The sequence below is a fragment of the Cynocephalus volans genome, chromosome 14 (genome assembly GCF_027409185.1).
Source record: "Cynocephalus volans isolate mCynVol1 chromosome 14, mCynVol1.pri, whole genome shotgun sequence".
Taxonomy (NCBI): Eukaryota; Metazoa; Chordata; class Mammalia; order Dermoptera; family Cynocephalidae; genus Cynocephalus; species Cynocephalus volans.
Genome location: NC_084473.1, coordinates 35,070,899 through 35,098,718, shown reverse-complemented (window position 1 = coordinate 35,098,718; position 27,820 = coordinate 35,070,899). Strand labels below are relative to the sequence as shown.

Here is a 27,820-nt window from a genome sequence, read left to right as displayed (position 1 = left end):
GCAGTGCTTTAGTGTTTACATGCCTGCACTTGAATTGAATCCCGGCTTTGCGACCTACCGGAGGCAAGACCTTTGGCGAGTGAATTGACTCAGTTCCCGCCACTGTTAAACGGGGCCGATGATACCCACCTCCCCACCCCCACCCCGCATGATTGCGTTGACGAATAAATGGGATCACCGGTCCCAGAGCCCAGTATCGCGGGAGCCCGGCGCGTCCTCCTCTCCTCCCGGGGGACCCTTCCTTGCACGGGGCCAATAATGGCCCAGAATCCCTGCAGGGGGTGCAGGTCGCCGCAGGGACCGCGCTCGGGTGCGGAGCCCGCCCCGCAGTGCCGCCCGCGAGCGCTCCGGAGCCGGCGCGGGCTCGTGCGTGGAGGGGCCGGGCGGCCGTAGGCGGGGTCGGCTGGGAAAACGAAACCGAGAGTAACCGACCAGACGCGGCCGGGCTTCGGCGGACCCAGCGCGCGGGGTAAGCGGGGCCGGGGCACTGGGCGGGGGGCGCCGGGCCGGGCCGCGGGGGGCGCGCCGATCCCACTCCCCAGCCCCGGACGCGGACGCGGATCGGAGGCCCCGGCCCCGGCCGGCCCGCACCGGGGGCGCTGTCCGAGGCTGTCCGGGCGCGGGGCCCTTCGGATCTGGGATCGAGGAACGCAGTGGGAACTGAAAGCCTTTTTCTTCCTGCAAAGAATTTTTATCAGAGCAAGAAACAGATGTCTCCCAGGCAGTGGTTGGGGCCCGGGGGCTCTCGTGGAAAACGGGTGGGTCCAGTGGCTTGACAGACAGGTGGGAAATACGGGCGCCTGAAATACCCAAAGACTGGCTAAATAACCCCTTGCTAAAAATCTTTTACCTGGAGAGTTGCAATGGTTTCCCAGCCGCTCGGCCTCGGCTCCCTCCCGACTCAGTCTCCCCACCCCCACCCCGCTAACACTCCTACAAACCTCAGCAGCCCAGTATTTCTTTAAGTCAGAACTGGACACTCCCCTGCGCAGACCTCTCCTGTAGCTTCCAGTCTCATCAGAATCCCACAATTCCCCTGCGACCAGCAGTCTGGCGACACGGAATTCCTTGCAATTTGGAGCACCGGCCACGCACCCTCCAGCCGCTAGGCTTTGCACTGCCTGTTTCTCCTTCCCGGAAAATTCTTCCCCCAGATACTTGCATGGGCAAATCCCTTGCTTTACCCTACACTTCTTCCAGTGCCAGCTAATCAGAGCAGCCTTCCTTGAACAATCTGCTCTCCCCTTAATATAAAAGAATATTAAAAGAATATAAAATATAAATAATATAAAAGAATATAAAATATAAAGAATATAAAAGAATATAAAAGAAACCCCACCCTCCCCTTGATGTCCCCCTTTGCCTACTCGTTTTCCACATAGTACTTATCACCCTGTGACTTACTTTTTTATGGGTTTGTGTTCCTCCACTAGTAGGTTCACAAGAGCAGGGTTTTGTTCACTGGTATAACCCGAGACCCTAGTACGTAATAGGTGCTCATTAAATATTTATTAAATGGTAATTCATAAATTCTCTTTTGAATTCCAGAGCAATGAGACTTCTCATTGCCCATGTTTCCTTTGGTACCAAAAATGCCTCGCCAGATGGAAGCTAAAAGATACACTCTCTGCTGTCACTTAGGAACTTAGAATCTTGGGCAGATTTTGCTCTTGTTCTTCAGTTTGCTTATTTGAACTGAAGATCCAAAACACTCAAGGTGTAGTTTATTCGTTTATTAATCAGATTCTAGTTGAATGCATGTTATATTTGAAGCATTGCACAGGCCTTGAGGGAGGGTCAGCCCTCAGGGGTCCCATTGTCTGCTGGAAGGGACTGGAGGCACAGCCAAGTAATTTCTGGCCATGGACAAATACCATTTGTTAGTGATTATAGTGGAGATTTCTTTTAGGTGAATGAGTAAGACCTAAAACCTGCTCCCCAAAGAGCTCACTGATTAGTTTTAAAAGCAGTCAGGGCTGTGATGCGGGTTGAGTAAGGGAGAGTAGCAGGCCCATGGAGGGGGTACTAGCTGCCCCTCCAGCATCACAGGAGGTTATGTTGATACTGATGGATGAGTGGAGATTTCCCGGTAGATAGAGAATGCAGATATTGCATTCCAAGCTTGGATAAAAGCAACTGACAAGTCATAGAGATATTCTGGTATTCATTTATTCATTCATTATTGAGCCCCTACGATAAGCCTGGTCCCTTCGCTCTTGTAATTCATGGTCTATTTTGGAAGACAGTCAGTTAAATAAACAATTGTATTAAAGGAGACAATGGGTATGAAAGAGTCTGTGAAAGAATGTCTGGGATTTTGATCTGAGTTCTGTAGGAAGTAGGAGTTGACCAGGCAAAGGCAGCAGAAGAGGCAGAATCAAGGGCATCTCAGGAGGAAGTGGGCTGGACAGAGGCAGCTCAAAGTTCAGGAAAGAGCCAATGGTTGAGGCATACTTTTGAGAACCATCATTGTGTAGGTGCAATTTAAAGCCACAAACCTGGAGGTGTAAGTAGAGAAAAGGAGGCCTAAGGGTTGGGCCCCGGAACACTACAATATTTAGAAGAAAGGAAGAGAAACCAGGAGAGGAGACAGAGAAGGTATAGCTCATGAGAAAGGAAGAAAACCAGGAGAGTGGGTGAAGTCCAAGATAAGAAAGGGAGAGGAAAGAGAAGGAGATGAGCAACTATATCAAATGCTGGTTATCGGTCAAGTAGACAAGGACTACTTGAGAGCCGACTACTGGATTTAGTGATGGAGATGCCATCGGTAGCCTTGATAAGAACAGTTTCCATGGCTTGGGAGGCTGCATGATTGCACTGATGTTTTAAAAGAATCACAATACAGCTATTATTAAAAAAAAATAATAACAATTACAAGTATAACAAGTGTTGGTGATGATGTGGAGTAATTGGAATCTTTGTGCATTGCTGGTGGAAATGTAAAGTGGTATAGCCACTGTAGAAAACAATTTGGTGGTTCCTCAAAAAGTTAAACATAGGATTACCATATGATTCACCTCCACTTCCAGATATATACCCAAAAGATTTGAGAGTAGGGACTTAAGCAGATATTTACACACCGATGTTCATAGCAGCATTATTCACAATAGCCAAAAGGCTGAAATAACCCGTGTCCATCAACAAATGAATGGATAAACAAAATACAGTATATACATACAATGTAATATTATTCAGCCTTATAAAGGAAGGAAATCCTGACACATACTACAACATCATATGCTAAGAGAAATAACCAGACAAGAAAGGACCAATATTGTATGATTCCGCCTATATGAGTACCTAGAATAGGCAAATTCATAGAGACAGAAAGTGGAATAGAGGTTATCAGAGACTGAGAAGAGGGGGAAATGGGGAATTATTGCTTAATGGAAATAGACTTTCTGTCTGGGAAGATGAAAAGAGTTCTGGATGTGGATGGTGGTGAAAGAACTTAATGCCACTGAATTGTACATTGAAAATGGTTAAAAGGATAAATTTTATGTTGTGTATATTTTATCATAATTTTAAAAGGTGAAAAAAAGAAAGATCATGATGGCTACAGGGTAAAGAAGGAATTGAAGGAATCGTAGGAATTGTTTCCGAGATTCTTGCAGCAGTCCAGGAGTGAGGTGGTGGCAGCTTGAATCAGGATGGCGGCTGTAGACATCAATGAGAAGCAGAAGCATTTTGTTGACAGACTTGGTTATGGATTAGAAGGTAGAGAGAGGAATTTGGGAAAGGATACCTCCCAAATTCATGGCTTTCTAACTGGGTGGATAGTGGAGTCGTTTTCTGAGAAAGGAAACCCCAAACCAGCTTGGGAGAAGATCATAAATGCAGTTTTGAATATTTTGAGTTTAAAGTTCATTCGAGATGTTCAAGTGAAGATGTTGAATAGAGAGATCTCAAACTCAGAGGGTCATAAGAGATACGTAAATTTTAGAGTTAATGACATGCAGATGATCATTGGAAGCACAGACATGAAAGTAGCCACCTTAAGGAGAAACTATAGAGTGAAAAGAATAGGATCTTTGGACCACTCCAGCATTTAGAGGCACCAAAGATTAAGGAGTGTTAGGAAGAGTGGCCATGGAAGAAATAAAATCCGAAGAGCTTTCCTGCAAGACATAAGAGGTTACCAGGGTCTGCTTTCTGTTTCTATGGATTTACCTATTCTGGATGTTTCATGTAAATGGAATCATACAATATCTGACTTTTTATGTCTGGCTTTTTTCATATAGCATAATGTTTTTGAGGCTGATTCATGTTGTAGTATGTGACATTGCTTTATTTCTTTTTGTGTCTGAATAATATTCCATTGTGTGGCTATTTGATGGTTCATTTCCCATTTATCAGTTGATGAACGTTTGGTTTCTTTCCACTTTTTAGCCACTGTGAACATTGCTGCTATGAATGTTCCTGTATAGATATTTGTTTCAAAACCTGTTTTTCAATTCTTTGAAATACCTAGGATTGGAATTGCTGGGTTGTATAGTAATTCTGAACTTAACTTTTCAAGGAACCACAAAACCGTTTTTTCATAGCAGCTGCACTGTTTTACATTTTCATCAGCAACGTATGAGGGTTCCAGTTTCTCCATATCCTCACCAATACCTTTATTTTCTGATTATTATTATTATTGCCATTCTAGTGGGTGTAAAGTTGTGATTTGGATTGTTTAGTTGTGATTTAGATTTGTATTTCTCTTATGACTAATGACGTTGAACATTTTTTTAGATGCTTATTGGCCAACTGTATATCTTGTTCAGAGAAATGTCTGTTCAGTTTTTTTTTTACCTATTTTTTAATTGGGTTGTTTGTCTTTTTGTTGTTGAATTGTAGGAGCTCTTTATATATTCTGGATATTAGACCCTTATCAGATACATGACTTATAAATATTCCACTCTGTAGATTGTCTTTTCATTTTCTTCATAGTGTCCTTTGATACACAAGTTTTTAATGTGGGTAAAGCCCAATTTATCTTTTTTCTTTCATTGCTTGTACTTTTGCTGTCATATCTAAGGTTCCATCACCAAATCCAAGGTCATGAACATTTACCCTTATGTTTTCTTCTAAGGATTTTATAGTATTGTCTTTTAAATTTAGATTCTATATGCTTTGCATTTAGTTTATAATATAAATCATTGCTACTGTCTTGGTCCAGTGAGTTTTGTAGACTGGGGTCTTAATTTACCCACTGTCCTAAAATTGATTTCTGCAAATTTCAGGGGTGGGGGATTCTGCAGTTTTCATAGGGGAATCTAAATATAGCTAAGTCCATCGTGGATTCATAAATTTCACTTACTATATATATTTTTTTCTATACATACCTTTTTTTTTTTTAACTGTATATACCTTTTTCTTCTCAATATAAAAAATTCCAATTCTACTCCTGCAGTCTTTTTACCTTCTCAAGCAGGTGGGCAGACTCTTACTTGACACTTAGTAGAAGCAGACAGCAGAGTTAAAGAGAAGGGACTCTTCTTTCTTTGGCCAGTTGAGTTTTGAAAGTAGAAAATTTTGGAGAAATTAGCTTGATTGTACAGTTCATGAGAGAGAAAGAAAGGTTTTGAAAGAAAGTTTTCGCTGAATTTATGTGTGGCTGAGATGAGCCATATAATGCAATGTTGTGGGGCGAATGCACAGAGGAATCCAAGACCAGCGTCAGGGTTGTAGTTTCATAGCTCTTTATTTTAGTGTTGCAGCTCTTTGTTCAGTGTCACAGTGCCTCTTTTTGCTTGCAAGCAAGGAAAACACTGGGGAGCAAGAACTCCTAAACCAGTGTCTCCCAGAACAAAGGAAAAGACCCCCTTATATAGCCTAAATTCCCACTCTTTTCCCTCCCAGGTTCCCATTCAGACCCTCTTATGTAAATGAGGGATGCCGTCCTGCTAATTTGGATTGACTGATTGTGGAACACAGTCCGTTGGTCACTTTAGGAGCCTAATTTGCCTCTGGCCCCTGGGGCGTGTGAGACTGCTGTTATCTCCTAGAGGGTGGGACCAGGAAGCAAGGAGGGTAAGTGGCAGGGGGCAGAGTCTACAGTGGAGCATAGAGTTTCTAAAACAGTTTCTCAAGTGGAAAAGGGAGAGCTTAACAATTAGAAAATGCTTAGAGTTCCCTGCAACAGCAGTCTCCGCACCCACTTTTGTCTTCTAAACTGGCTTGGGAAAATCAGATTAAATATGTTCTGTGAGTACATTTCTTTATTTGTAGGTTACTGGAAGAAGAAATGGCCAATGATCTTCCACGAGGTTTTTACTTGGAAGAACTTAATAAATACCGTCAGATACATAATGTAGCACTTACGTATCGTGAATTGCCTGTGGAAGAACCTCTATGTAAGGAAAGGTAAGTTGCTATTTAAAAAAAAAGGGGGGGTATGTCCCTACAAATGTAAACCAAGGGAATGGCAACTCTGGCACAATTTTGAGGTCAAAACTTTAACCCCATAGCAAAGTTGCCAAAGAGTTTCATGGGAGTCCTCTTGGTATAAAGTGGTAACCACAGATGACTTGAAAGAAAAAGAGGACAGAAGCCCTTCTGTCCTTCAAGAAGATATGCTGTTTTGCTCTTTGTGGTGACTGCTTAAATTCTATATTGAATTTAATATAGAATTTAATATAGAAATTATATAATATTTATATATTATAAATTACATATAAATTTATTTCTCAAACCCTCGTAGGAGGCAGTGGTGATTGCAGCGTTTGTCCTTCGATGATGCATAAGTTGTAATATTTTGTGAATATTCTCTTTGTAAGCAGGTTTAAATTTCAAGTTATAATAGATGAGAGAGTATTTCCAGAAGCCGAAGGTAGAACAAAGAAGGGAGCAAGAAATGCTGCAGCCAAATTAGCCATTGAGATACTCGCTAAAGAAAAAAAGGTGAGTGGTTGCCTTTTTTTTGCCCAGTAAAAAGGAATTTGCAAAACCTATTTTGTATTTCTCTGTGAGAAAATACCTACATACAGAGTAAAGCCATTCGCAAGTTCCTTTACATTCGAAAGTTTAGTTCAGTCTTTTTTCCCCATCTCCATAACTGTAGAACCCTGAGTGAGAGGTACGCCTAGGAAATAGTGGGCAAAGGTGGATAATACTGATTTAGAGCAGCAGCTAAATACTCTAAAGTTGAACAAATATGGAAAGGTGAGACATGTTTTGGGAGGAGTCTCCTCCACCAAGTTGAGGAAGTATATGGAAAAGGAAAATTAGGAGGAAGTGATTGCAGAGCGAATAATGTGTATGGAGGACAGAGTGGAATTGGTTTCACTGAAGATGAGAACAGATAAATAGGACAGAAAAAACTATCTGAAGAGATTTCAGCAGAAAATGCTCATGAAATAAAGACCTGACCACAGATTAAAACAACTCAATAGACATAGGAAAATACAGAACCACCCAGAACAACATTGATTCTTGTGAAAGTACTGAGCTCCCAGAATGAAGAAGACTTCTACAAGCATCCAGGCAGAAGGAAAACAGGTAAAATGTAAAAATGAAAAAAGCTTTCATGCAGTTTAAAGAAGCATTAAAAACCAGGAGATAGTGGAGCAACGGTTGTAAAACGAGACATGAAGTCATTTACATGTGAGACAACAGAGGATAAGTCTTAGATATTGAAAATTTTGGAAAAATTTAGCTTTCAAAATACTTTCCTGAAAAATCTTACTTGAAGATGTCACCTTTCTAATCAAAACTGAAAAGAAAATCAAGCAAAATTACAAACGCATAAATTATTATTGAGCTAGAAAACTGAGTCAAGAAGTTAGAAAAAAAAATTAGAATACCCTCCACCCAAAAAAGCAAAAGAAAATAATAACAATGACAGAAATTTATATAATAGAAACAAAGAAACATAAAAATGATCAATAAAACCAAAAACTAGTTCTTTGACAAGATTAATAAAGTAGAAGAACTTTGGACCAGATTTGTCAGATCAAGAAAAAAAGAAGGTATAGATAACAATGGTAGAAATAATGCTATTATAGTCATCTTTTCCTTTGAGTTGTAATCCAGGATATAGCTTTACTTTAATATCAATTACTTTTTGAGATTTAGAAAATGTACAGCAAGCTAGAAAGTGTTATAGTACTTTGCTTGGAAAAACAATAAAATGGACTAAGGTGTTTGGTTTTTCTTTATGAAACTGTAAGAGGAAAATGGATGATTTCTTTCCTATCATCAAAATTCATCCTTGTGGATTTTTTCTAGTGGAGGGAGGTATCTTTTACTCAAGGTAATATAATCGGGAAATACATAACATCTAAGTTGTCTTTCAAACTGCTCATTTAGTAATTTTATTAGAAAAATAAGATAAAACGTTAAATCTTTGTTGTCATTTATATTCGACAAAAATTTTTTTTTTTGTAGGCAGTTGGTTTTTTGTCATCGACGACAACAGATACTTCAGAAGGACAATTCCGTGGGAATTACATAGGCCTTGTCAATAGGTTTGCCCAGAAGTCGAATCTACATGTAAATTACGAACAGAGTCAATTGAGGGAGTTTGGGCGTGAAAGGTGAGGTGTAGTTTGGCTTTTGCTTCTGTTTCATTGTACCTAAGCAATAAAGTGGGCTTATTTCCAGGTCTAATATTCCAGAAATATTTGTCCTTTTTTTTTACATTCTGCATGGGAGGTTTTATACGACACAAGCAGTTGGACATCTTTTAATTAGAATGCTTATTTGCTGAAGCTATGAGATCCATATACCATAATTGATCACATTTGGGTAATCCTTTATTTCTGAAGTGTATCTGGATCGTTTAACCTGTCGGACACCTAAGAGAGTATAGGGTGCCCCTGCTTGAGGGATGCAGAGATCTTCCCATCCCTGAGGTCACGATGGCAGGGGCTATGTGAAAACTGCTCTCCCACACGTACAGAATGACTCTTCTCCGTTACCAGATTAGGGAGCTCTTTGTCCAGGTGTTTGTCCTTCCAGTTTGATTAAATGGAACAATACCATGTATCAGAAGGAATGGGTTTTAGCTCTAGACTGTGAAGAGAGCAGGATTTGACAGATACAAAGAGGGAAAGGAACTAGAATGTGAGAGTTACTGAGAATATCACCAGTGAGCTAAGACTTGTGAAAGTGAGGATAAAGAACAGATTGGAACTGGAAGAAGCAGAAAGCAAAGGAGTATGAAGGAGACTGTTTCTGAACTACAACCAACCAGGTAAATAAAGGAGAAGGAAAAAAATCTAAATGGCGAATAGTCCAAACCAGCACTTTTGGATACTTACCTATGAAGTGACTCAGCTATTTACTTTTTACTCTGATGGCTTTTATGCCAGAACAAGGAAGAGGAACAGGTGATAGTATTCATTGGAATGAAATAGTCAAAAGTGAATTCTTTGGGTAAAGCTCCGTAATTAATATGTAATATTTTCCAAATCATAAGTTAGATTTACTGTATTTTTGATATTTGGATAAATACTCTCCATTATTTCTCCTAGATTTCACTGTAAATGCAAAATTGGGCAGAAAGAATATGGTGTTGGTACAGGTTCTACTAAACAGGAAGCAAAACAAGTGGCTGCTAGACTTGCATTTCTTCAGTTACAATCACAAGAAATCCCAAAGGTATGTATTGCCTTTGGATTTAATTCTTTTGGAATGGGAGAGCTGGACAGTATAGGGATCCGAACCCTTGATCTTGGTATTATCAGCACTATGCTCTAGCCAAGTGAGCCAACAGGCTTGCCCTGGATTTCATTCTTATATTCTAAAATTCCCTCTGAAGTTGATTTGAGATTAGACTGTTTACATAATGCCCAGACAGCCAATCACAAGATGATTCCTTCGTTCTGTGTTCCGTCAATAAGCTGTGGGTCTATGAGGCCCCAGAGGGATGAAAGTTCTATTGGCAATTCAGGGTTTTTTTTTAAACCCAGATCAGACATTCATAGAAAATGTATTAATTTTGTAATTGTTTATGGTTGTGGACTTAGTAAATGCAGGGAAATAAATGTGGCACTTAGTACACAGAGACTGAGTCACTGTAGAGAAGTAATTTACTTGTATTTAAACCTACTAAGGGCTGCTCTTTCTTTCAGAAAATTGACCCAGTATCCTCTGGTTCTTTTACTATTGAGTTTGCTGACTTAGAAAGCAACTCTTCAGTGACAAGCACATGGTAAGTATGGACAAAGAACTGTGATATTTAACATACTCAAATTGCTGCCTGAAAGAAATTTTTATGAAAATATTTAATGTTTAAGGAGAATTTAGAGATAGAAAGTACTGATGAAAACACAGAATTCAGGCTGGCTGGTTGCTCAGTTGGTTAGAGCACGGTGTTATAACACTAAGGTCAACGATTCAGATCCCCTTACTAGTCAGCTGCAAAAAAAAAAAAAAAATAGAATTCATGAAATAGTTATTTTCTTTTCTTCTAGTGCTTCTGAATCATCATTTGAAAATGACTTCTCAGCAAATGCTTCAAAAACAGATCCTAGCAGTGATGGTTTAAACGATTCTTCATTATCTGTGGTATACCGTTAGTCTCTAAGTTTCCTACTTAATCTCATTTTTGTGTGTGTTTCCTCATTTAAAAATGACCTCTAGTATTCCACCATAATTTTTATGTTTTTATCTCATGTGCTCTTAACTAAATAACATTTAGCAGCCTTTTGACTCTCTAGTTTTCTTTATTAACCCCCATTCCTCACATGCAAAATTCTTCCACACTTCACTCCCATCTTTCCCTACTCACCCTCATATTTTTATACATTCCTATGATCTTCCTTTTCTCTTCCATCAACTGGACAATATTTAAAGGTTCATTAATGAAGTTTTGCTTCTGTTTTAAAAAATCAGAAGTAAACAAAATAAAAACTAAACTTAAAAATTAGATAATTCTTATGGTGATGATTAGTGTTACAAAACTATTCTGTTTATAAAAAACTACAAATCAGTAAGAAAAAGACAAACAACTGAATAGAAAAAAGTACAAAGTACCTGAACAGACAGACAGTTCAGGGAAGAGATACCCAAATGGGCAACAAACATGAAAAGATGCTTTACTAGGAATCAGGAAAATGCAAATCAAAACAATTAGATACCATTTCAAAGCCATCAGATTGGCAAATTTAAGTCTTACAAATAATAAGTTTTGGCACAGGGCTTGATGAGAGCACCAACACTGAAGAGTGTTAATCTTGTACACAAAGTTTACGCTAAGAAATGTGTACAGCTACATGTATGGGAGGAAGGATAGCAAGAGAAAGCAAAGTGATTGATATAGTGATCTGAACCTAATCCTCATTTTCTTTTGTTATAGAATGGTCTTGGAGACAATCAAAAGAAGGTTAAAAGGTGAGTCTCATTATATATTGAACATATTTTGAGCTGAAGTTTTATTTCAGACTTAGTTTATCAGCCTTATTTATTAAGTGTTCAGTATTTGTAGAGTACTGTACTCCTTATTTGAGAAGAATTTCAGAAGAAGCTGAAAACTTGAAATCTGCAAACAAATCATTTCAAATGTGTAGAGAAATCTTTGCATATATGTGCACACTACACATAAAGCCCTGCGGGGATATTGCTAGAGTAATTAGTTAAGGGCATTATTTTGGATGAGGAAGTGGGCTTGGAGAGGTCTTTGCAAGAGAAGTGCAATTACTCTGCAGACAAGAAGGTAGGGTAAAAATATTGTAATAACTCGGGTTAAAAAAAGATCAAATGTAGTGTAAATTATGGTGAATTGGTTTCTTGAACTGAAGAGAAAAGCAAGGATGTAAACACAGTCAGAAATGTGGGTGAGAGGGCAGCAGGAGCCGTTATCTGAACAGGAGATAGATGTGTTAAGGAAAGATGACTCCTGATGTGGATGTTTGGATGGAGAGAAGTGAGGTCTACATATGAGATGATTAGGACTTCAGCCACGGTTGTTGCAGCATTGGGGCAGAATGAGGAGAATCACGAGAAAGACTGTAAAGGAAGAGAGGAGGACACAACTACAGGAATACTTACAGTGGCTGGTCGAGAGGGTAAAGAAGAGGTAAAGGAGAAAGGATGTGAAGATTGTTCCATTTTGGATGGGACACAGACAGGAATCATGGCATTGATGGTGCTTAGGGGGAAGATTAGTTTTATGTGGTGTTTGAACTTCCAGTTGCAGGTAGCTTATCACTGGTGAGCAGGAACAGCCAGGATTAACACGGGTGCAAGGAGACATACTTCTGGAGAATCTGGAGAAGGAAAAGGAAAGGCTGGTGGCACACCAACAGTGAATATTTTAAGGTGAAAAAAGGAACCAGGAAAGGGATGAAAAATGATTAGAGGACAGAGGAGAACTATGAGTGTATAATTTTATAAAGGAAAAGGTTAGCACTTGCTACCCTGTTATTCTAATAGTTGGCTTGAAATGTAAAAAGCATAGTGCCAGGTATAAAACCTAGTCTAAATGAGTTGTACTTGATTTCAGTCTTATTTGGGTTTTACATTCTTCTCTTAATTTTTAGAAAATTGGCACCTAGATTTGACCCTCCTGAGTTAATAGAAAACAAGTATACTGTGGACTACAGGTAAGATGGAACTGTGAAATAGAATTTATTTAAAGATATGTTTATGCATTTGACGGGAAGCTTTTTAAGGGCCTGTTATAAGGTTGAGTTATATTTCCACGTGATCAGTTTAATTGTTTTAGCACAATCAGGTTCACAAAGGATCATTATCTCTTGGAGAAGTAAGATTTAGACTAATGCAAATGGAATGTGGTAAACGTCAACCTCTGTGATGCTTAATGTGGATTTCTCTGACATCTTATGGAAATTTTAAGTATTGAAAGCAAATGGTCCTGTAAACCAGTGATTTTCCAAAAACAAGTATTCCTGCGGGAATCAGAATACACCCACTTGAATCTGTTTTCCGTTTTCTAGCTCTATACCAGACTACACTTGAAAAAAGGGTTCCTCTGCCCTAGATGACATGCTTGGGTTTAAATGAAATATCTGAATCAAAGGAGGCCTGTTTGCACAGGGGGACATTGAATATAAGTTTTTTTTAAAAATCCACACATATTTATTAAGAACCTAATATACACCTGGCACTGTGCTGGGCATTGGGTTTGATAGTAGGAACAGATAGAAACAGTTCCTGCTCTCATGGAGTTTTGTGGGGATGACCAACATTAAATAAACAATTATGTGAAAAGTCTGTAATTATAAAGTATGGCCAGAGCTCTGAAGGAAAAGCAATGGCATGGTGAGAAATGGAAACAGGAGGGGTGAGGCAAGGCTTCTCCGAGGTCACCTTTGTGGGGAGGTCTGAAGGGTGAGTTAGGACAGAGAGATGTGGAGACTCTGTGTTTGTACTGTGAAAGGACGAGCCTGTGGGCAGATGAAGATGGAGGTGATGTGAGTGTTTGAGAAGCAGACAGAAGGCATGTGCTTGGAGTGCAGTGAGCAAGAGCACAGTGCCATGAGATGCGGGTGGAGAGGCAGGCAGGGGCCATGTCATGGGGCACCTCGTAGGCCATTTAAGGGCTTTCCGTTTTTTGCTGAATGCAAAGGTAGGCTACTGGAGGGTTTTGGCAATAGAGAGACATAATTGGACGAAGTTTTCATCACTCTGGTTGCTCTGTGGATCATGGATTGCAGCAGGGGCAGGAGAGGAAGTGGGGTGTCAGTAGCCTGATGGAAGTATAGACTGGTGTGAAGATGTTGGAGGAGGAGAAAAGTGGGCGGATACCAGTGATATGTTTTGGAAGTAGAATTGACAGGTCTTAATGATAGAATGTGGAGCCTGAGGGAGAGAAGAAAACCAGGTAGGTTATAAATGTAGGCGGGCTCGGACATATGCCCGTTTCTCTTATAATAGCTTGGTGGTAGCTGTGGAACACAGCATGGTGATTCTTTCTAAAGTTTTATACTTGGCAATAGGATTCTTTACATGGCTTTTATACAGCGAGGAGATGACTGACTCTCAGGGCTGATCTGTTATGTTGGACTCTCCATGGGAGGAGGGTGGGGAAGGTCTGCCCTTTCTAAGTCAAGAGTTTCTGCAATGTGGACCTTTCTTATTCGGAGAGAATCATGTTTGTTATACGTCCATTTCACCAGTGACATTAAAGGGAAAGGGGATGGGGAGAAGGAAGGAGGCAAACACCGAACTTCAGAATAACTGGGGTATTTATCTTTAAGGTTTGCCAAAAATTTTGAAGAAATAAAACTAATTGGTACAGGTGGATTTGGCCAAGTTTTCAAAGCAAAACATCGAATTGATGGAAAGACTTACGTTATTAAACGTGTTAAATATAATAACAAGTAAGTAGCAAATGTTTATTTTTTTGAATGAGAAGTTGTGTTGAACCTGCACTATTCTTTTTCATGTTTCTCTCTTCTTTTTTAGTGTATCATTTACTTCTTTCTGGTCCTCCTTAAACATTTCATTCTACCAAGGGGAGCTTGGCTTACTCTGAAATGATCTTGCTTTACTGTGGTTATTTCAGTAACAAACGAATATACCATTGATCATCCTTTTGAGGCTATCCTGAAAACTGAAGTTATGAAATCATTTGGTTTAAGGGGACCTTTGAGATTTTCTAGTTTAATTTCCATATTTTGCAGATGAGGAGAATGAGGTCCAAAGATGCGAACTGATTTGTGTAAGATAGAATCTAGTTTTAGCTAAGATAATTGTTCTGGTTGTCTGTTATTGCATAATTACACTGCTCCAAAATGCAGTGGCTTAAAAACAGCAATTGATTGTTATCTGTTATGGTCCTGTGGATTATTTTGCTCATCTCACTTGAGGTCTCCCAGACATTTGCAGTCAGTAGTCATCTGGCTAGCAGTTGATGCTGGCTGTGAGCTGGAAATTCAGCTGGAATTGTCAACCACAACACCTCCACATGACCTCTTTATGTGGCTGGGGCTTCTCACACCTTACTGGCCAGATTTCAAGAAGTATTGCTCCCAGAACAAGTTGTCCAAGAGACCAGGAGGGAGTGTCAAGGCTTCTTTTGACCTAGTCTTGGAAGTTCTAGAATGTCAGTTCCACCAGATTATATTGGTTAAACAAGTCACTAAAGTTAGCTTGGATTCAAGGGGAGGGCAAATAGACTCTACCTCTTAATTTGAGGAGTGGATGCCTGTATGGGAAGGGAAGGAAATGATGATAGCTATCTTTGGACATAATCTACTGTGTAACACGATGGAGATTTAGAACTCATCCTTTGGAATGCCAATCCCCTGCATTCCTACTATCACCCATTGTTTCTCTCCTACTGGATAGCTGAACTCCTACAGAAAGGAAAACATTCAGGAAGGAGGTCTCAAATCAAATGTTCACCAGTTCACCAGTCTTGCTTGTTGTTGTCTGGCAATTGTTAATATGTGTAACTGGGCCAGACTGGTCCCTCAAGGACTATGGAAAAGAGATCTGGGCAAAGTGAAATTACATGAGCACAGGAAAGCTGGCAAGGAGTCCTTGGTGCTCTTCATCTCAGACAAACAAACCTACTTCCTGTCCCATGAGCAATGCCTTGCATTTGAAATATCTTCATACCTACTCGGCATCCAGACAAGGCTTTTGACTTCTTGTTTTATTTAACAGAAATGAGGTACTGTTGTTCCTTCCATTAGATAGCAGTTTTTTAAAAAATGGTAATAATATTGATGAAGGTACATATCTTGCACTTGGAAGGGCTAGCCCGTGGCTCACTTGGGAGAGTGCGGTGCTGATAACACCAAGGCCATGGGTTCGGATCCTTATATAGGCATGGCTGGTTAGCTCACTTGGGAGAGCGTGGTGCTGACAACACCAAGTCAAGGGTTAAGATCCCCTTACCGGTCATCTTTAAAATACACATACACACACACACACACACACACACACACACACACTTGGAAATATTAATCAAGAACCATAAAAATGTTCATATGGTATGGGCCAGACAAAAAAAAATTTTTTTTAAATGTTTATATGCTTTAACCCAAGGATTTCCTATCTAAGAACCTGTTCTAAGAATATTACCTAAATTATGACCATATAAAAGATACAAATCAGTGTCATTTATAGCAGTGAAAATTAGAACAAACAAAATATCCAGCAATAAAGAATTGATTAAATGTTTATTTTTCTCCCCTGATCAATGGCTATTTTGCAGCCATTAAAAATGAGGGTTATATACTGAAATATTTACACATGAAATGATATGATGCTGGAAGTTGTTTCAGAATAATCCAGGGGAGAATGAGAAAGTAGGTAAGAGGATAAATGAAACAAGATTGGCCGGGAGTCAATAACTGTTTCATTTGGGTGAGGGCTATGTAGAGATTCATTATACTTACTTGCTCTATTTTTTATGTTTTTGAAACCTTACATTAAAAAGTTTATAAATGATGTTTATAGAGATTGTGTTACAACAAGAAAAACTGTGAAGATAACATGGTATATGAGAAAATAGGATAAAAATTATATACTATAACTACAAATATATAAAAATGGGTATGAAGAAAGGCTATAAGAAATAATCCAAAATAATAACTGATTGTTTTAGGATGTTGAAGTATCAGTAATATATTTTTACAGATTCTATGACATATAGTTATACAGCTTTTTTAGCTAAAAAATAAAATTGTAAAATGTTTGCTTATTCTTCCTCATCTTTGAAATCTCAAATTTATTTACTCCATTTAGCATGGAATTGTCTAAGCTCTTGACAACACATCCGTATAAAGTTCCCACAGTATGCCGTGAAGTCTCAGTTTCTCTGCATGAATTATCCTCTTTGTGTGTTTTTGCCACATATTGAAAATTCCAAATTAAGTTCTTCATGTTTTTTGGGTTACCTACCCTTGCTGCCCAAACGGGGTTTGCTTGTGAAATCCAAAGATTTTAACGCAAGTCTAAACAAAACATAATGTATGATTTAGCTATAAAAAATTGCATCACTAGCATTTCAAAGACTACTACAAATGATTTTTAAATTGTCTGATATTTGGAGTTAAGTCACTGCTTTTTCTTTTATGTTGAGAGTGAGAACAGGTATGTTTTTTTCCTGTATGTTCACTTTTTCCTTTTGAGTTCTCCTGGATTCCATTCTAAAATTCAGTGTGGGAACCATAGCAACTGTTTGATAAGGGAATGGAGACAGCCGTCTTCTTTTACTTGTGGTGTTTTGTGGTTATTATCAGGGATGTACACTGACACTTTCATGTTCCCTGTTCCTTTTCACTAGGAAGGTAGAGCGTGAAGTACAAGCATTGGCAGAACTTAATCACGTGAATATTGTTCATTATCATGCTTGTTGGGATGGAGTTGATTATGATCCTGAGTACAGTGATGATGATACTGAGAATAGTGATGCTAATCCTGAGAACAGCAGAAAAAAGTTAAGGTAACTAAAAAGAAATTCTCATAGCAATAATAAGACGGAAGAAAACTGTCATTTACAATGTGTAGGCCATTGGTTAAGGCCATTAATGACCATATTTAATAATCACAACCACCTCTAGGAGACACTGTTCTCTCTCCATTCTGCCAGTAGGGAGTCAATGAACCGTCATTTCCTTGCTCCTCTCCTTGCTCCAAATTTGCTATTAAAACCTTTTCCACATCTTCAGCTGTTTTCAAAATCTCAGGTTAAGCTTTACTGATTCCATTGTTTAGTGTACGGCCTTGCTCATGTGCCCCGGCTCCAGTACAGGCTGTAAATGCAGCCTTGTGTGAAGCAAGTTTTAACATACAGATGCTGCATCTGGGGGCTCCCTCTTCAGCTGCCAACACTTTTCTGTCCTTCCTTTAGGCCTGTGATGGTGTGGTGCAGTCAAAGGGTTTCTTTGGAAAGCATCTACACAACTTGTAGTAAACTGAAACTTAACTGAGACAAAACGTGAGAGAGGCAAGGTGGGGGTGTCTCATCACAGCTCATGCTTTTAGTTTTATTTTCACTGGGTTGATGAGCACTGAAAATAACATTAAAACCTAAGGGATTTAAGGACACCCCCACCTTGCATCTCTCACATTTTGTCTCAGTTAAGCCACTTCCAAAGGACTGGAGAGTCTAAAGAGCTGGTGTCTGCCTTTGAAAGTCACCCAGCCTTTCTTGGAGACAGTCCTCTCACTGAAGTCCTGAGGCCACTTGGGGACTATTCATTTATCATCTCCCGCCTCCAGTCCCATCTCCACCCCATGCTTTTGATAACTTTATCATTAATTTCAGGATTCAGCTTTCAGCAAATTCTTAGCTTCATCTTCCTATTTTCTAGCCAACATATATACAAGGACTATAAATTAATATTGAAGCCAACTTGGTTCAGAAAAAAAAAGTAAAACATGATTAGCAAAATTAATCCTCTAATTTACAGCTCACAGCAATTTGTTGGCACCTCTGCTAGTGTACCTATCCTTGTACTATTGTTTTAGGTTTTTCCTTTACCTCTCTCCTATTAGACTATAAGCTCTATAACAGCAAGGATAGTGTCTTACTCATTTTCTCATCTCCAAGTTCCTGTTTTGTGCCTTTCACAAAATAGATGCTCAGTAGATCGATGGTGACTTAAAATGCTTAAAATTACTTTATATAGTAATGAAATTTGATTTTCTGCAACTCCATTGTACTAATACTTCTATTCCTATCCATTGGCAAAGGCGATCAGGGATCCTCAGCATTAAACAACAGGCAGGTTCAAGGGTTCAGTACCAGCCAGCCACCAAAAAAAAAAAAAAAAAAAAGGCAGGCTCATAATTTATAAATTAGCTAAACATATAAAGCTCTGGACATGTGGATACTTTCTATTTAAATAAAAAATTGTTTATTATATTTTGATTCACATTTATTATATTTAGATTTCTGTTTTGAGATATGTTTGGGAGTTCTTAAGAAGATAAGGTATAATTTTTTAAAAAATTGATTCTTTATAAATTTATTTTTATTGCTACTTTTACCATACTGTGAATTTTATATCCAGACCAAAGACTCAGTGCCTTTTCATCCAAATGGAATTCTGTGATAAAGGGACATTGGAGCAATGGATTAATGAAAGAAGAGACAATAAACCAGAAAAAGCTTTGACTTTGGAATTGTTTGAGCAAATAACAACAGGAGTGGATTATATACATTCCAAGCAGTTAATTCATAGAGACCTTAAGGTAAGTGGACAATGTACTTTGTTAGCTGATAAATATAATTTAGTAATTTAAAAAATCTACCTTCTCTAGTTTTAAAACTGTGATTGATTCATAGTCATGAGAAAATAATATCTGATCCTCTGAGGTTATAATGGGTCATACCCCAATTGTAAACACAAATAGATTTCATATACTGAATACTTCCATCCAAGTAATTATTGTGGCTGGTACAGCCAACTGGCTGCTCTGTCCCTGCCTCTGCTGCTACTCAGGCTTGTTTGAGAGGCAAGGGACTCTTTGTCGGCTGTGTCTTTGGGAACATGCTTCTCTAATCTCTCAGTCATTACTCTTGAGGGCGGTCACAGCTACTGGGTCCAGAGTCTAGTATTTTCTTGGTTTAGATAATTCAGCCCAGTGATTGGAAAAGTGCAATGATCTAAAGCTTGGGGCATGTATCTTCCTTTAGTATTTTCATTTTCTTCTGGCTTTTGTAGTCTGGACAAGCAATTTTCCCATTCTTCCTCCTCATCAAAATGAATGAAGAAGAGAGACAGAATGGCTTTTCACAGTCTCTCCTCCATACTTTATTCCCCATGATTTGCCTTCTCCCCACCACTAACTAACCATGCTAAATCCTACCTGAGCCTTCGCTCATGTTCTCCTCTTGTGGAACACTCTCTGCCTGTCCCTTTGGTCCCAGTTGCTGTATTTATCCTTTCCTAATCACTCTGGGTCTGCCTTTGCCTATTGTAGGTAGAAGATCCAATCTGGATCTTGGCTATCTGTTTACCCCACCTGTCTAAAACAGCCAGGAATGAAAAATGAAGTGAAAAAGTTCCTTGAAAAAAATCAGCACCCATAGTTGTTTGTTGAACCTATATAGGAATTACTGGCCCTTAAAAAGTATTGCTTCCTTGCTCTGTCCAGGGACTGGATGTCTGATGTTTTGGCATTTGAGTCTGCCTGGTTCCAATGTCTCTCTTTAATAGTATCTGAAGGTGTTCTTTGAAGTTGGGACATTATTGGGACTGTGTTCAAAAGGATAAATTTAGAGTGGCTATACCTTCACTTTGAAATAAATCATACATATAGTTAAATACGAAATTAAACACAATTATTTATGTATGAGGGTACTTCCAAAAGTTCGTAGAAAAATATAATTAAAAGATAATATGAATCTTTCCATGAACTTTTTGAAGACCCCTCGAGCAATAATTTGCCAATAAATACAAAAGTTCAGGTATTAAGTTCCTGGCACTCCTTAGAATGAATTAGTGAAATTCTGACTAGTGCCTACCTATTCTTCTGTCAACTCTCTCCTGTATCCCACACTGTCTGTGCCCTGTGCCCTGTGGACTGATCTTTTCTTGTGTCTATTTGCAGAGAATGTTTGCTCTGGCTGCAGTTGCTCAAAGGTCATTCTTCAGTACTGAGTCTTCTTTCGTCTTCTGCAACTTTTCTAGCTCCCACTGCTACAGTTGCTGCTTTCTCTCATCTGAGAGGAGATGCAAAGGAAGGTGTACACTTCTCTGGTTGCTTTGCGAAGTACCAGCTGTGGTGGTTTTGCCAAAGAATGGTCTTTACCAACACAGCCCCTCTTATACGAAGTCCACCAGTGTTTACTGCTTCCTGTCAGAATCTTAAGAACTAGACCACAGGTGCTGATGAGGGACCATAAGGCTTTCTGGAGCGAGGGCTGACTACCTGAGGCTGCTTCTCTGTAGAAGGTCCAGTCACCTAACAGGCCCAGGCTCTTTGGTCAGCCTTGGCCTGAGCATCAGCCCTTGTTCTGGTGCTTCCTATGTAAAGTTTGTATCCCTCTTTCATGCTGTACAGCCTTACATTTTGTCTAATCTTACCATAACTGGTCAGACAAAATGTGGCATTATTGTTTTTCTTTTTCTCTTTAATGAACTATAAAAAGCTATCTGATATTTTACTAGGTAGTCCCATCCAGCTTAGATATTTAGACAGCATCATAAATTCAACCTCCTGCTCTCAGAGTCAGGGGGTAGCCTTGCACGGGACTAGCAGTTTCACTTGCAAACCCAACATGTTCCTACGTCAAAACTTGAACATAGCATAAGAACATTTTCTCCCATACCCACTCAACACACATCTATAGCCTCTGTCTGTATTATTGGCATTAGGTTCCAACCTAACTGTTAATTGAATTCTAATCTAACTGCTCATTTCTGCGTGGCCTTTTCAGGCTGGCTTCTCTTTCGGCCTTCTCTGGGCTTATGGTCTCTTCCCTCTGAAATTCCTTTACTAGATTCTCTCATAAGTGTTATCTCTTAGGCTCTGTGTGTGGATAGCCCAACATTGTATTGAAAGTTTAGCCTTTTTAACAATGGCAAAATATTAATTTCCTCATCAACAACCTTCCTGTTTTCATGGTCATTAGAGTATTGGTCAGTAGCTTCTACAAAACTGTGGAAAAGGAATGACCACTCTGTTCTTTTTCTTTCTTTCTTTTTTTTTTTTTTTTTTAATTTGCTTAAAGAATTGCATGGAAAAATATTTCAGTGCTAGTTATCAGTTTCCAGTTAACTTGGTATGTTTTCAAGGTGGAGGGAATATGTTTGTTAAGAAGTTGTCAGAGGCCTGGAGAAATTGACATAAAAGGTAGCCCCAGGAGAAATTCTGCTCAGTATGTTCTGTGGTATTATGGGGCATGGACCCATTCAAAGAATCTCAAAATTGGGGGTGGATCTTAAGGGTGTCTACTTCAATCCCCATCAGATCCTGGACTCATATTCAGGACATTTCCTCAAGTGAATGTCCAGCCCCATCCTGGAATGGGGAACTCTCCAACTCTCATTCTTTGGCCCATATGATTAGTATATCAGGATATATAAAAGCAAATCTTTTGCTCATTTCCACCCTCTAGCCATGGATCCATCCACTTGAACCATGAAGAGTGAATTTACCTTTCACTTTGACAGCTTTTCAGGTATTTGAAGATAGCTATACCCAAAGCCACCTCTGTGGTCAGCTAAAAAGTCCTTACTTTCTTCTGTTGGTATTTTAAAAGACCTGAGATATTAAATTTTCTGATTTGGGCTACCTTGTGTAAGAGTAAAAGTCTTACAAGTAAATAAAAACAGCCATTGATAATATGACTCAGGCATGTGATAACAGTCTGTCAAATTGGAACATATAAATTAAATTTTTTTTTTCCACAGCCAAGTAATATATTTTTAGTAGATACAAAACACATAAAGATTGGAGACTTTGGACTTGTAACATCTCTTAACAATAGTGAAAAGCGGACAAGTAATAAAGGAACTTTGCTATACATGAGCCCAGAACAGGTAAAGCCCCTTTCCTTTCTGTCTATACTTTACTTCTTTTATTTTTAAAATTATAAAAATAGTAAACACTTATAAAATTAAAACAGAAGTGTATAGAATAAAAATTGAAAATTCCCCTTAACCTCCCTCTCCATCCCTACTCTTCTCATCAGAGTTTGTTCTTTATCCTTTTACATCATTTTCTGTGAGTTATAACAGCGAGCAGAAATACACACACGTGCATGCATGCAAACATTTTTTGTATAGTATTCTATAATATTATTTTGTGACTTGATTTTTTTTTCACTTAATGATATATCATAATCTTTCCATATCAGTACAAATAGATCTGCCACTTTTTTTGGGGGGGGAGGGAGGGTAGCCAGTACGGGGATCTGAACCCTTGACCCTGGTGTTATCAGCACTGTGCTGTGACCAGCTGAGCAAACCAGTCAGCCCTCTGCCACATTCTTTTTAACAGTTTTATTGTATTCCAAAGTGTAGAGATACTATAATTGATCTATTTCCTTTTTGAAGGGTATTTATTTAGATCGTTTCCAACTTTGTACATTTACAGACATGTTATATGTCTTCCTCCTTATCTTTGGGTCCAAGAACAAATATTTCTATGATAATCTATGGCAGATTCCTTGAGGTGAAATGATTGAATGACAAGTACATTTCAAACTTGATAAATCCTGCCAAATTGTCATTCAAAATAAGTGATTCTAATAAAACTCTCCCACCAAAGTGTATGAGAAAGCTGCTTCCTCACACTTTCAATCAAACCAGGGTACTATAGTCTTCTGTTTGGGCCAGTGTGGTAAATGAGGAATATCTTGCCATGTTAGTTTGCATTTTCCAGATTTTACTAAGACACACCTTCTTTTCATTTATTTACTTATATATTTTTCTGCAAATTCTCTATTCCTATCCATCCTTTCTCCATTTTTCATAATTAAGTTTTTTCCCTAATGTATTTGTAAGGAATCTGTACATATTTTGAGTATTGATTCTGTATCTGTTAACTGTATTGCAAAATTTTTCTCCTTGATTGTTACTGCTTGGTTTATGATTCCATTTGTGGCACAGAAACTTTTATTTATTTATTTATTTTTAAAATTTATTTATTTAATAGTACATTTTTGTGGGGTACCATTTGTTGTTTCAATATATCCATATATTGTATAGATCCTGTCAGAAATAGTTAGCATGTCTATCACCTAAACATTTATCATTTCTTTGTGGTTATAACATGCAAGATCCCCTTTTCTGGCTATCTTGAAATATACGATACAATATTATTAGCTGTTGTCACCCTAGAGCACCAGAACTTATTCTCCCATCTAACTGTCACTGTGTAACTTTGTACCAACTTACCAACCTCTCCCCAGTCCCACAGCCCCACTTCCCTTCCCGTCTTCTTGTAACCACTATTCTATTCTCTATTTCTTTTCTCTTTTCCCTTTTTAATTTATTTTTTCTTAATTGATCCATGATAAATGTACATAGTTATGGAGTTCAGTGTGATATTTGGGAACATTTATACAGTGCACGATGATCATATCCAGGTATTTAGTATATCCATCACCTCAAACATTTGCTACCTCTTCATATTGGGAACATTCAAAATCCTCTCAATTAACTGAAGTTTTATAGTAACTTGTTGATGACTGCAATTTCCCTGTATTGCTATAGAACACTAGATCTTTTTTTTCCTGTGTCTCTACAATTTTATATACATTGACCACCCTCTCCCTACCCTTCCTCCCCTCTCCCCTTCCTAGTCTCTAGTAACCACTATTCTCTCTACTTCTGTATGATCAACTTTTTTAGCTTCCACATATGAGTGAGACTATGTGGTATTTCTCTTTTGCACAAAAGCTTTTAAGTCGTCATATTTATCAATACTTTTTTATGTAAGTATTTTAGATTATAAAAATATTTTGTGTTTTTACTAATACTTTAGTCTAATTTGAATTAATTTTTGTATAGGTATGAGGAATGGATATAACTTGATTTTCCCCATGTGACTATACAATTGCTCCATTACCATGTATCAAATAGTTCATGATTTTAAATATTATTTTAAGGAAAATTCATAGAGACAGAAAGTAAAACAGAGGTTACCTGGAAGGAGGGAGGAATGGGAAATTATTGTTTAATGGGGACAGTTTCTGTTTGGGAGGATGAAAAGCTCTAGAAATAGATACTAGTGATGGTTACATAACATTGTAAAGGTATTTATACCACTGAACTGTACATGTTAAAATGGTAAATTTATGTTATGTATAGTTTACCACAATAAAAAATACTATTTTGTCATATATGAAATTCCCATGTACTCGTGGATCTGTTTCTGAACTGTTCTGTTCCATTGATTTACTTTATATTTTTCTCTTCAATATTATACTGTTTTAATTATTGTAGCATTCTAAAGTAGGCTTTAGTATTTGAGCAGCAGGACCTCCCATATTATTCTTCAATTTTAAACTGCTCTTAGCTATTCACATTTATGATTCCAAATGAACTCTAGAATCAGCTTGCCATGTTCCATAACTGGTGTTGAGGTTTTGATAGCAATTGCGTTAAATTTGAGGATTCAGATGAGGAGATGAGGAGAATTGATATCTTCATGTATCTGAGACTTCTCCAGGAAATTGGTATATTTCTCCCACTTATTGAAGTCCTCCATCAGTTAGCTTTTGCCAGCCTATGCTATGGTAACAGATGAGCCCCGGTTTCCTAGTGGAATACAAAACGTTAAGGGTTTATTTCTCGTTCACATGACATGTTGGTGGCAGTTTTGAAAAAAATTTTTTTCTTTATGAAGATCGTTTATATATATATATATATTTTTTTTTTTTTTTTTTTTTTTTTTTTTTTTTGCTGGCTGGTAGGGGGATCAAACCCTGGACCTTGGTGTTCTCAGCACCACGCTCTAACCAACTGAGCTAATTGACCAGCTCCCAGCTCTGTTTATATTTTTAAAGCTTTCCCCTGAATATGTTTAGTGTTTTGCTGTTAAAAGAGGATTACTTGTATCTAATTGGTTATTAGTGAATTTATTGATTTTTAAAAATATATTTCTTTTTAATTGTGGTAAAATTTACCATTTTAACCATTTTTAAGTCTCTAGCTCAGTGGCATTAAGTACATTCACACTGTTATGCTACCATTACTACCATACGTCCACAGAAATCTTTTCATTTTGCAAAACTGAAACTCTGTACCCATTACTCCCCATTTGCATCTCCCCACAGCCCCGAAAAGTGGAATTATGTAGTATTTGTCCTTTTGTGACCAGTTTATTTCATTTAGCATAATATCCATGTTGCAGCATCTGCCAGAATTTCCTTCTTTTTAAGGATCAATAATATTCCATTGTATGAACATACCACAATATGTTTGTTTATTTTCTTGTTGATGGACATCTGGATCATTTCTAGTTATAAAATATTGTGAATAAATATGTTATAAACATTTCCATGCAAGTCACTACTGGGCACTATTTTAACTGCTTTACCTGATATGTCTCATCTAACCCCACAATCAAACTCTGAGGTTAATACTATGATTATCCCATTTTATAGTTGAGATTATTCCCATGTTGATGGTTAGTGTACACAGATGATTCAGCTATTCAGTGGTAGAAATTTGAAACTGGACAGTCAGACTCCAAAGATCCTTCTAACAAGCAGACATTATTGAGTGATATAAGATATTTTGGTCAAATAATTTTTTTGGCTTCAGAAGGCATGGATATTTATTTCAGTAAGTAACAAAGAAAAATATATTTTGATCTCTTCAGATTTGTTCACAAGAATATGGAAAGGAAGTGGATATCTATGCTTTGGGGCTAATTCTTGCTGAACTTCTTCACATATGTCCCACTGTTTCGGAAAGAAAGAAGGTAAATAGTCTCAAATGAAATATGAATTTTCTCTCTTTCAAGTTTTGGCAACCATTTTGTTAAGGACCAAAAACTTTGATCATCTTCGGAAGGTGTGTGCACTTCCTAAGACCCCTATTGGAGTCAGTCAGTAAAATTTTGATCGACGGCTTTGTATAAGACAGTGTGCTAAGTTATAAAAATCAACAAGATTTTTTCTCAAGACACTTATTTTCTAAAAGGGAAGAGAATGTAAGAGAATGCTGTAAGTGTTTTAGGAGAAGGCATAAAGTGTGTGGAAGCAGCTAGGAGGAAGATCTCTCCAGCTATTGGGATTTAAGTTTTATGGAGACATGTGAGCTGGGCTCTGAAAGATCAGTTGGGTTCTAATAGTCCAAAATAGAAAGAAGGTGATACCGGCATGGAGATGGTAGAATGTGTTGTAGATTTAACAGCAGGCAGTCGTTTTATTGGAGTATATAAGTTACAAGGAAGAGGCAGCTTATGGGACTGGAAAGACAGGCTGGGGCTCAACTGAGGAAAAGAATATGGAGTTTCTTGTGTAGGCAGCGGGGGAGCCACTAAAGGCAGTAAGCAATTGGATATAATCCTCTGAAGCTCAGGAAAGGGAACTCACCTGGAATTGACAGCATTATACTCTGTAGAACAGGGGTAATGAAATTACCTATCATAATGGGTTCCAAAAAGGATGAGGGGAGATAATGAATATGATGCACTCAACACTTCAACACATCGTAATTTTAAGGATGGTTGTTAGATTGGGGGTAGGGTGAGGGAGAGGGAATCCTGCTTGCTTCTTGGCTAAGGAGACTTTCCCAAGGATCTAGAAATATTCTAGATGTAGGGTATTTTCTTCCTTTAGTTCTTTCTAAGCTTGTTTTTCCTCCCAAATAAATAATTTTCTAATAAGTATATATATATATATATATATATATATATATATATATATATATGTTTTATTTCAGATCTTCAAAGATCTAAGGAAAGGCATCTTCTCAAATCTGTTTGATGAAAAAGAAGTAAGCGCTTGAAAATAATCAGAATTTTATTTATTTCAATGTTTTATTTCTTAGTAATGATTCTTACTCTCTCTCTACAGGAAGCTCTTATACAGAAATTACTTTCAGAAAATCCCAAGGAACGACCTAACACATCTAAAATACTGAAGACCTTAACTGAGTGGAAGAACGTTTTAGAGATAAAGCAACGAAACACGTATTAGGGCCCTTCTGAAGAAGTATCCTTCTTCTGATATATGATTTTCCTTTAATTATCTAAAGTCTGCTAGGAAATATTAATAGGTATTTACCTTTTATTTTGATTTTTTTCTCCTTAATTTTTTACTGCATTTGTAGAAATGTCATCATCTTTTTTTTACTTCAAGAACATTCTTACATTTGACTTCGTCCTGGCTCATCTCTTTATTCTGAAGATGGCAAAAAGCTCTCAAATCATCTTCTTTATACCAATTGTTGAGTTCACTAGTGTTTGCTTCATAGTTATTCTTTTTATCTTAAATACATTTTTG

At 38.0% G+C, this 27,820-nt stretch overlaps 1 protein-coding gene across 2 annotated transcripts; it reads left to right on the top strand.

The window, feature by feature from the left end:
• Window positions 1-324: 324 nt before the first annotated feature.
• Window positions 325-27,781, top strand: EIF2AK2 (eukaryotic translation initiation factor 2 alpha kinase 2). Of its 2 annotated transcripts, none has more exons than XM_063078168.1 (17): window positions 325-469; window positions 6,217-6,351; window positions 6,768-6,888; window positions 8,374-8,522; window positions 9,462-9,588; window positions 10,062-10,141; window positions 10,404-10,497; window positions 11,288-11,322; window positions 12,471-12,533; window positions 14,151-14,273; window positions 17,192-17,350; window positions 18,924-19,104; window positions 22,272-22,400; window positions 26,191-26,292; window positions 27,258-27,311; window positions 27,392-27,529; window positions 27,648-27,781. In XM_063078168.1, the coding sequence occupies exons 2-16, from the start codon at window positions 6,233-6,235 to the stop codon at window positions 27,512-27,514; spliced, it is 1,659 nt and encodes a 552-aa protein (XP_062934238.1). In that variant the 5' UTR covers window positions 325-469; window positions 6,217-6,232; the 3' UTR covers window positions 27,515-27,529; window positions 27,648-27,781. The 2 variants fall into 2 exon arrangements, with proteins under 2 accessions (XP_062934238.1, XP_062934237.1); XM_063078167.1 differs by having other exon boundaries at window positions 6,765-6,888.
• The last annotated feature ends 39 nt before the right edge of the window (window positions 27,782-27,820 follow it).

Excerpts from the sequence above, each read along its gene's own strand:
- EIF2AK2 (XM_063078167.1), top strand. The coding sequence starts at position 6,233 with ATGGCCAATGATCTTCCACGAGGTTTTTACTTGGAAGAACTTAATAAA. Across the intron at positions 9,589-10,061 it reads AATCACAAGAAATCCCAAAG|AAAATTGACCCAGTATCCTC; the intron begins GTATGTATTGCC and ends TCTTTCTTTCAG. Across the intron at positions 19,105-22,271 it reads TAATTCATAGAGACCTTAAG|CCAAGTAATATATTTTTAGT; the intron begins GTAAGTGGACAA and ends TTTTTTCCACAG.